The following is a 10,692-nucleotide window of genomic DNA, read 5'->3' as shown; positions in this document are numbered from 1 at the left end:
AACAAACTCATGGGGGCTGTCTGATCCAGCAGCTCAGCTAAACGGACAAGAGCGAGCTTGTATTGGGATTGACACCAGTACGTGAACTTGACAAGAACATTTGCCGGTCACAGCATTAAATTTGACCGTTCACAAGGGAAGGTCCCTATTGGGGCCAATTTGGCTCAGCAATCACTCCAACATTCCGTTTTCCCTATCAGCAACCGTTATTATTATTATTATTATTATTATTATTATTGACCAAATCCTTCCAGAAACGTGAATGAGCATGCTGACGAGATTGGAGATGAAGTTGCATAGACATGGAAGTCATCTCAATCCATGATCACGCCTCTGTCTAATTATCTACTGCCATTTCCTGTCCATCTCCCTCCCCTCCTCTTCTTGTAATCTATAGCATCCTGCAATTCCTCCTCCTCCTCGTCCTCCTCCTCTTCTCAGCGACAAATTATCCAACACCTGTCGGCCAAAGGAGTTGGGTTGGGTTGCTTCCATGGTGGCAGTGTTCAACAAAGAGGTGCTGAGTTGGTACTTGCTCACTCTGAAGCTTAACGAGGCCGTGCAGGCTAACCTCCCCAGGTCGCAACCCAGCACTCCCGGCTCCCCCTCCAAGCCTCCGCCATCGCCGCCGCTCTGCGTCACCCGGGGCGAGCCCATTCCGGAGGAGCAGCAGCCCGAGGAGGATGACAAGGATGGAGAAGAAGAGAGCACGGCCTTCGCCACCGTCGCCCATCGGCAGGAGTCCGAGTGGGTCATCTCCATCCGCGACAAGCTGGAGCAGGCGCGGCACGAGGAGGCGACCGTCCCCTGGGCTCGCTTCTGCATTTACCGAGTCCCTAAATCGCTCCGCGAGGGCGACGAGGAGGCGTACGTGCCTCAGGTGGTGTCGATTGGGCCTTACCACCATGGCAAGCGCCGCCTCCGCGACATGGATCGCCACAAGTGGCGCGCTCTCCACCGCGTCCTCCGCCGCACCGGCCACGACGTGCGGCTCTACCTTGAAGCCGCGCGCGCGCTCGAGGACCGCTGCCGCGCCTGCTATGAGGGCCGTCTCGCGCTCTCCAGCGACGAGTTCGTGGAGATGCTGGTGCTCGACGGCACCTTCCTGCTGGAGCTCTTCCGCGGCGTGGCGGTCGGCGCCGGCGAGGGCTTCCGCGACCTCGGGTACGACCGCAACGACCCTGTGTTCGCGATGCGCAGCACGATGCACGGCATCCAGCGGGACATGATCATGCTCGAGAACCAGCTGCCTCTTTTCATCCTCGATCGCCTCCTCGGCATCCAGATCGGTCGCCCGGATCAGCACGGCCTCGTCGCCCGCCTCGCCGTCCGCTTCTTCGATCCCCTCATGCCCACTGACGAACCGCTCCGCAAGGCTGACCGCGCGAGGATCGAGTCCTCCACCCGTGCCGCTGCCACCGAGTCCTTCGACCCCCTGACCGAGACAGGGCTCCATTGCCTCGACATCTTCCGGCGGAGCTTGCTCCTCACCGGACCGAAGCCGGAACCGCGCCTCTGGATCAAGCGGTGGTCCCACACCCGGCGAGTGGCCGACCGCCGCCGGCTGCAGCTGATCCACTGTGTGACGGAACTCCGCGAGGCGGGGATCAAGTTCCGGAAGCGGAAGACGGACCGGTTCTGGGACATCAAGTTCGCCGACGGCGTGCTCAAGATCCCGCGGTTGCTGATCCACGACGGAACCAAATCGCTGTTCCTGAACCTGATCGCGCTGGAGCAGTGCCACTCGGACTGCACCAAAGACATCACCTCCTACGTCATCTTCATGAACAACCTGATCAACTCGGAGGTGGACGTAAGCTACCTGCACTACCGGGGGATCATCGAGCACTGGCTGGGCAGCGACCGCGACGTGGCGGACCTGTTCAACAAGCTGTGCCAGGAGGTGGTGTTCGACTTCGACGACAGCTACCTGTCGGAGCTGTCGGAGAGGGTAAACAGGTACTACAATCACCGGTGGAACACTTGGGGGGCGAGCTTAAAGCACAGATACTTCGGGAATCCCTGGGCAATCATCTCCTTGATCGCTGCAGTGTTCTTGCTGCTGCTCACCTGCGCGCAGACTTTCTACTCTGCTTATGCCTACTACCACCCTCCCTGATCACCTTCCTCCCATTCAGTGGAGGAGACATTGTTTACACTGATCGATTGATTCAGTTTGTTGGGTTAATAATAACTGGTGGACGATGGATGTGATTTTGATTAGAGAACCCTGCGATTGCTTTTAGGTGCAAGAAACTGCAAATGGTGTCAGAGTTCAACCTACCAAGGATAAGGGCGAACCTTGAACTCGTTGCTTCTTGGGATCCATCAGTTTTAGTTCTCAATTCATCCTCGACTGGCAATGATGAAGCTCCCCTTAAGCGTGCAAAATTTAGATATTCTTTCGTGCATGACATACAACAGCCATGGCAATGTTCTTCCACCATGTTTTATTACTGGTAAAGACTGCATTTAGCTTGCCCCAAGTATTTCTGTTTTGATGAATGCTAGATACTTGAGCTTGGAGACCTTTATAGGATGAATTACTGATATGTTCCTTCTTAGATTAAAGAGGTACTATAAGCTTGTTCTTGAATCTGTGATTACATTAACTGAAGAGTTAGCATACTATCAGACAGGTAGCAGATGAGTTGCTGGCTCAAGGAGTGTATTTGGGTAAAGCATATTTTTCTCACCCAATTTGTCAGTTGTTTTAAAATAATTGATTTTAAACAATTTTTTTTCCTGTTTTTTTAAATAATAGCAAGGATATCCTGTGGGAATAACTACAGATCGAACTTGCCTAACTGTAGAGTGTAGTCTATCTAAATTCCAAACAACATTGAATTGGAGTTTTTTTTTTTTTGTATCTCTTTTGCTGGAGTTTGGTCTAAATAACAGGTGCCTTCCATGGTATCCCATATGGATTGAAGGATATCATCACGGTAATCCCACTGCAAGACTACTTTGGGGATCAAAAACATTCAAATAGCAGGTGCTTAATATTGAAGCTTGGGTCTACCGAGGTACAATCTTGATCATAGGCCGAAGAATTGCTAAGTATAGTCAGCCAATTTTGGTTCATGATCATCATGGTCTTGATGTCATTGCAGGAGGTGTCCTCATTGCAAAGTTTGTTTAAGGATCATTAGCCTATGATGACATTTGGTTTGGGTGGAGGACCTGAAACCCTTGGAATATTGAAGAAAGTGACGACACTCTAGTATCCTTTTATTGTAAATATGAATTAGTCTTACGGTTCTTGACTTGAATTTGCTACAATGATTGCGGATTTCAGGCTGTTTTAATTAAGAAACTCATGATATTCACAGAAGTAACGAGTGAAACATCTACGTATGAAAGAAACATACAACTCAAAGAAACGACTTCTTTGTCGTAATTTTGTTGATTCCATTGCATGCAATTACAAATGCAACTTTGCAGTCTCTTTGATGTAATGAAAACATTGCAGCACTTTGGTTTCACAGAGTGTATTTTCAAGTACAAAGACCCCGGGGGAAGCTGATTAGAGAAGTCCGTAAGAGTTTTACTGATGACGCTTTTATTGGGAATGCATCTGTTTGGGAAGTTGTTTGCTTGGGAATGCATCTGATTGGTTACAGGAACATCGAAAATCCTCTTCCAAGTGGAACAAGGAGAACCACTATAACAACAGGCATGTATGCTCCAGCTGATCGTCGCAGCAAAAGGTGACTACACGTCCATCTGATTGTCCCTCATAGTCCGTCCTCAAGTTATGCAAAGGAAAGTAAATCATGAGGTGAGTTTTTTTTTTCCCAAGTACATGTATCCTCTGGGAATTAATTTCTTTCCCATTGTTGTAAAGCTATCACTCCCTAACTGGACACCCATGCTCCACCTGATCGTGATCACACTTGCTTGAACGCTTAATATGTTTGTCTTGACTATCTCGTGTTAAAAGGAGTTTTACAGTGATTTGTAGGTCATGATAATTAAGATTCTGATGTTTTACAGTGAACTCTAATGGCAATAAACTCGGTGATTTTTTCATTGAATTCACTAACTTATGACGTATGCATTATTATAGGTTAATACTGGTAAAGAAGGTAACTAACAAAGAATGTAAGATTACATTCATACCAAAACGTTAATTAGGCGAAGAACAAAAATAATAAAGTTATCGGAGAAACAAAATGACACCAGATTAGAGAATGAATAATAGAGTTTGGGCTATAGTATAATGAATGTTAAAGATGAAAGCAAAACAGACATTGTTATTGATAAGGATAATTATGGTCTTCAAAATCATTGAAACAAAGTGTTTATAGTTTACCAAACTCTATTTGCCCCTGGGTCACAGTGCAATAGAAGGGTCATCTCACAGTTCAATCGTTATCTATGATACAGAAATTTTTCTTTCAAATGAGATATATATGTAATTATAGGATGTTTAATTTCTAAATTGTTCATCATAATCGCTTCCTGATTTATCCTAACAATAAATGAAAATTTTTGACCAGATCCATGGTAGGTCGGACCACATTAGGGATCCTCTGATCCGTAATTTATGGATCAGAAGATGATCCTTTGTATGAGGATCCTTGATTTCGATGGACTCTACATTTAAATAGGTGAGATCCATCCAAATCAAGGATCTAAAAAAAATTAACCATCCTCTAATCTGTACGGATGGATCCGTCCTCGTCGGACTGGTAGCTTGAAGTTGAATGTTATCAGATTCAATCATTTTTATTTTTTTTACTAGAACTCTACGGATGGAACTGGAATTACAATTTGACTCTCACTTTTTTTGGATCCAGATTAATTACTAGGAATTTTATATGATATTTGTGGCATCTTTCTCGACATATACATTAATTTAATTAATTAGTGTTCATTTTTTTATTCTTCTTACATTTTTTTTCTTTATTTTATTTTGGCTGCACAACACCAAGCCCAAATAACCACATGTGCGAATTTCCAACCCTAGGATTTTTTCACTAACTAAACCTAACACAAATTTTATTGGGCCATTTAAATTGGGCTGGGCCCAATTTTTAAAGGTTCTGCGTTGGTCTATTTTCTACTAATTATCAGTAGCTACTTGCTTAATTTTTATATTTGAGGATATAAGAAAATTGTTTTATTTTTTTTTTTATATATATTTGATGATACTTTATCTTGCACTTAATAAACTCCAACTTTTCAAAATTATTCTTATATATATGATGAAGGTGAGAAAGATATTTGATTGTGCTCCTTTTGAAAAATTCAGAAGATGAATTTCTTTTCCCTGACAATATTTATGTTTTTTCTTTTTATCTGGGTGGGTTTCTATACGAAAGTGTTCTATAATTTCCATGTAATCTAACTATATTATATACTATGCAACATAATTGAAATACATATGAATCTTCATCACCTTTTCTCCTGCTATAATGAACTCTTACATGCCATGCTAGTAAAAAAAAAATGCCTATAATTATTTGGTATAGTGATAAACAAATTAGATTTAGAAAGTTTATAGAAGTTTACGTTTTTCAAAAACTTATGAAAGAATTTATTTGACATTTTATTTTTAAATATATAATTCATGTATTTTTCTGGTTGTTTAAAAGTATTTATGATATATAACATTTGAGTCGAACTGTGGGAGGCTCTTTGACACTTTTTTTTAATGATATTTAATTTTATCAATTTCATCATAAATGAAAATTAATTTCATATCTAATAGAATGGCAAGATATTTCTGTAATCACCACAAAGATAACATGTTTATTAGTTAGGTTTTGGCATAGCTTATTGAAAGATACTTGTGTACTCACCACAAAGAAAAGAAAAGAAAATAAAAGAAAAGAAAACATGCATGCTTACTGGTTAGGTTTGGACATAGCTTACTGACCAACCTGATACTGAGGTTGGAACCTACACTACCTGTGGGACAATCCATGTTCTTGTGGGAGAATTCATACCAGATATTTGTTTTTCCTTTTTCAATTTTATAATTTCTGGATGGTGGCAAAGTGACAGATGTTGTCATTCCAAACTCCTCATTAAAAGCTAAAGCCAACCACCTTTCTCTTGGGATGCCCAGCCTCCCCTTTTGTTGCTGCACCCTGTGTCCTTGTGATGATGATATATACTACCTTCAAAAAATTACCAGACAACAAGCATGAGACAGCACCAGGGCACAGCCTAGTTTTCTTCACCTTCAGCAGCATTCCCATCAAAAGTCCACACCTATCAGTGAGCTTGAATTCTATATATCAAATGTTATGGCCTTGTGTCATTGAAGTTTTTACAGGATATCCATATTCAGCACACTGGAAGAAGGCCCAGACATGCATGAGTTGAGCACTACTACTCTTTGCATGCAAGCAGTCACTATCCCCAAAATATTCCATGCTTTTTTCTTCATGCTTTACATGCTCCCAGCTCAGCTCAGCTGATCAGCTCAGCTGTTGCCATACTACTACTGTTTAATTTATATATGCTTAAAGTTGCTGCATCTGTGTCCTTTCTAAACCATGCATGTATAATTTAGAGCTCACATGAACTTGGCATTCATCCATGATCAGTTGTTCCATCTAAAAGGTGAAGTGCTAACTCTAAAGTTTCATGAAAGGCAATAATTACTGTACTTGCATGCAGCATTGACAGTGGCGAGGAAGCATCATTCTGAATGATAAGGTTGGAGATAAAAAATTCACTTCACTTCCTGAGGACTTGTGAGTGTGCTTGAGGATGAAATTTAACTCAACAGGCGTGCAAAAAGGTGTGGGAATTGTGGTTATGTTATGTAGGTGGAGCATGATCGCCCACGCAAAATTGCACCGAGCTTTTCAGAGACTCAACTCTAAAAAGTTGCCCAAAGGTTTTGATATTGTTTTCCATTGGTCGTACAATTTCTTTCTTTATATAAAAGTTTTAAGTAGGATGCATGATGATAAACTAGTTGACCCGAGATAAGTTGAGTCGAGCTAATTTAACAGCATTTTAAGCTAGCTTGCTTATTTATTTTTACCGAAATTGGTCAAAATTATTTATTATAATTGTTATTGAGTGAGACATTATTCTACTTGAAATTTAATTAGAATAATAATCTAATTAATGGAATTTCAAAGTTTGATTATAATTAAATCCTTTCTCACTTCTCGGTGGATTAATTCCTTATAAGAATAAAGCTTTACTTTGGCATGGTTGGCTAATCCAATGTTGCCGAATTAATGCTACCTTCTTTCTCATCAGGCATGTTTTTGATAATGAAGATCAATGCGTTAAAGTAAGGTGATGAGGTTAACCCTTGTCCAAGGTGCGGACCGAAATAACCAAAAATGAGGTGCACCGTTCTAGAAATGTACCATAATTATAAGGACCCGAGATGAAAATTGACAACGTGAGATCGGGAAGTGTGGGACCCAAACTTCAACCCCTGAACGCGCGTGCCAAGGTCGGCCTTCGTGTTCCCTCCATTTTCGATTTTATTTATTTATTTATTTTATTAATTATTTAATTCACGCAATCATTACACGTCTACCGACGGAGGGGAGCAGATCTCCTGATCCGCAAATTGTGGACCAGGGAATGGTCCACTACATGTGGACCTTTGATTTGAATAAACTCTACTTATTTAAAGATGGGGTCCATTCAAATCAAAGGTCCAGATCAGTGGACCATCCTCTGGTCCGCAATTTGCGGATCAGGAGATCCCTGCTGCCGACGGAGTCGACGCACTTACATATTCGCTTTAAGCCTTTAACCCCTCGAACGTCCATTAATTAAAAGCCTTTTACAGAATTACCCTAAAATGTTATCCTATTGCAACAGATTATTAGTCTCTGAGCATGCGGGAGGTTTAATTTACCATGATTTACTTGCATGTAGATTATTTGCTTCAATTAAGTTAATCATTATTGTGCGTATTTCTTGTAATCATAATAAGTTTATCAAGTGGCCCGTACTGCCACTTAAGAGGTGATAATTAGATCATTAACATTAAAAGGGCTTCATGCATTCATCATGGAGCCACAAGGCGGGACATGCATGGGCTTTATTGTATCACTATTATGTAATTGTGTGCCACTAGCTAGGGTTTCTTTGATTTAATTAATTACCTCTGATAAAAAAAAAGGAATTATCACTTGGTCAGCAGCTTTAATTTATTTAAAGGGAGCACTTTGCAGTCCATTTTGTTTTTTAAATGAAAGGCAAGAATTTCTTGGTAAAAATTATATACAGAGAGCTACACATCCATCCGTGAGTATTGAGTATCCCGTGTAGATCTGAGCTCGGGCTAGATCTAGTTCGGGTCTGTAATCCATGAGCAGTGAGTATCTTGTGTAGATCTGATCTTGGGATGGATCTAAATCGAACTTGATCTATTCTCTAAATTCTAAGTTCATCGTCTTTATTAACCATCAAAAGAAATCTAACTAATAACTCATTAATAACGTCACTTCATAACATAAAAAAGTGATAGGCACATAATTTAAATAAGTACAAGTCTTTATATTTTATAAATTTATCATTTTAATTTTTTTAAAAATAAAATAATATTGAACCTTGATGAATCATGATGAATTATACATGAATCATGAATTGACGGTTTCAAACTGTGAACTATAATCGTCTTAGACGATTAAAGTTTAAGGTAGATTCTCAGGAACGGTTAATCTGACGATTCTGAACTGTCGAATCGGTGGTAACATACCTGGATTGGATCTATTCCCATGAGCATTTACTGTACCATAAATCCTAAATTCTAAACATAAAAAAAAATTAAAAAATAGCATTAGGTGCTTACAGATATTCACAGATGAATATGTAGGGTAACATTCTATATATAGGGATTCAATATGATGCATACTTATTAGTGAACTAGTATTAATTTTTTATAAAAAAATTATTTTCTTTAACCCAAATATTATATCCTAAATCTTGTCCAATACAAAAATTAATAGTAGGTGCTCATGAAATGCATTTGTAACCTATCAAAAATTTTGTTTTTCAATGAGCGTATGTTTGCAATAGTTATTATCTTAATGACTTTTAACAACACCAATGACTCTATTTTATCCATCTCTAATAGACTTATAACACTTGATTGAGTGGCCAACGGTTATAGGAACAGTCGACTAAACATTTATTCTAATTGACAATTAAGTAAAAAAAAAAAAACTAGTTACTTGAATATAACTATTTTATTCTCTAAACCTTAACATACAATCGACCAGGGAGTCATCTAATCGATCAAGTCATAAGTTGACTGAATTAGATTCGATCTCATTCAAAATTGACTGTTTAATTATTTGAAATCGACAGTTTAATTATTCAGAACATTTGGTTCAATGATTTAGAATCGTCGGTTCGGTAGTTACTAATGGTTTAACGGTTTGAACCGTTGGTTCGACAATTCGACGGTTCCTTAGGGATCTACCCTTAACCTTAACCGTTCAAAATGATTATGATTCATGGTTTAAAATTGTGATTCAAGATTCATGCATCATTATGGTTCACCATGATCCAAAATTATTATATTATTTTTTTTTAAAATATAAATTTATAAAATTAATAAATATGAAACATAGGACAATTTTTTTTTTTAAAAAAATCCTAACATATCCTTGTACACTCAACTTTAATATTATTTTATATAAAATAACATCATAATAATACCATTTTAGAGTAGATTTGGACCATTTGGTTAAAGTTATTTGAAAATAAAATTTAAAAAGGTATTTCGAAAATTAAATTATGGATAAAGGAGTCAGTTTAGTTTTCTATCAAAAGATATTACATTTTTATTTATTTATTTTTTAAAATCTTTGTAGACTGATTTAAAAAGACATGTCTTAAAATTGACAAATAGAAACTTCAAATTTAATATTAATAAAAACAATAAAAGGCACTCTTTAAATTATGTACATGAAAATATGAGTGCTTTTTTATATATCTTAATCGGTAAAAGATTTTCATGGACCAAATCGATGATATCTTATGTCAATTGAAACAAATATGAATAAAGAATGATGCCCTAATATCTATTTTTTTATTAAATATATTCTAAAAATAAAGCATTTTTTCTGAAAATTTTTTTTGATCGTCACAATGCCACGTGGCATTACACAACGGTAACAGCGGTACGCACATATATTAAAGCATTAACAGCTGCTGCTGCTGCTGAAGAAGAAGCAGCATGTACTTTCCTTTTTTTTAGTTACGTACGCATAACGCCTACATGCGGGCAGCGGCAGGGCAAGCCCGCAAATATTGTGCGGGTGCAGCCGCACATACGCCACTCCCTCATTATTCATTAATTATAAAAATAATAATTATTATTATAACCCGCTCTCAATAGTTTGCTTCTTCTTTTTGAAAGCCATATCTTTTGGTGCTCATGAGCAATGATGCCTAGCTCCTCCACCCTCTCCCCTCTCGTTATTATACCTGAGCAGGGCAGGGCAGGGCAGGGAGGCAGCTCCCTTTTCCAACGTATAAAGGCAGGAGAATTTTCAAGCCTTGCCAAGGTTTCTGTTGGCAGAGTCACTGACAAGCAGCCAGCTAGCGCATGCACACCCCATACATGTCCATCGATCTCTGCGAGCTAGCGATCGAGCAAGAGAGGTCTTATCATCCGTAACTCCACTGGTCAAACCTACCTTGCTAGCTAGCTAGCTGCTGAGGCAGTGTCAGCTCGGTCGGCGGCATGCT

The 10,692-nt window shown here is 39.5% G+C and overlaps 1 protein-coding gene across 2 annotated transcripts; it reads left to right on the top strand.

The window, feature by feature from the left end:
* The first annotated feature begins 324 nt into the window (after positions 1 to 324).
* Positions 325 to 4,000, top strand: LOC122006632 (UPF0481 protein At3g47200-like). Of its 2 annotated transcripts, XM_042562201.1 has the most exons (3): positions 325 to 2,459; positions 2,902 to 3,026; positions 3,114 to 4,000. In XM_042562201.1, the coding sequence occupies exon 1, from the start codon at positions 494 to 496 to the stop codon at positions 2,117 to 2,119; it is 1,626 nt and encodes a 541-aa protein (XP_042418135.1). In that variant the 5' UTR covers positions 325 to 493; the 3' UTR covers positions 2,120 to 2,459; positions 2,902 to 3,026; positions 3,114 to 4,000. The 2 variants fall into 2 exon arrangements, with proteins under 2 accessions (XP_042418135.1, XP_042418134.1); XM_042562200.1 differs by having other exon boundaries at positions 325 to 3,026.
* The last annotated feature ends 6,692 nt before the right edge of the window (positions 4,001 to 10,692 follow it).

Source organism: Zingiber officinale, chromosome 7B (genome assembly GCF_018446385.1).
Source record: "Zingiber officinale cultivar Zhangliang chromosome 7B, Zo_v1.1, whole genome shotgun sequence".
Lineage (NCBI taxonomy): Eukaryota > Viridiplantae > Streptophyta > Magnoliopsida > Zingiberales > Zingiberaceae > Zingiber > Zingiber officinale.
Note: the sequence above shows the minus strand (reverse complement) of the source record. Positions and strands in the feature narration are given on the sequence as shown.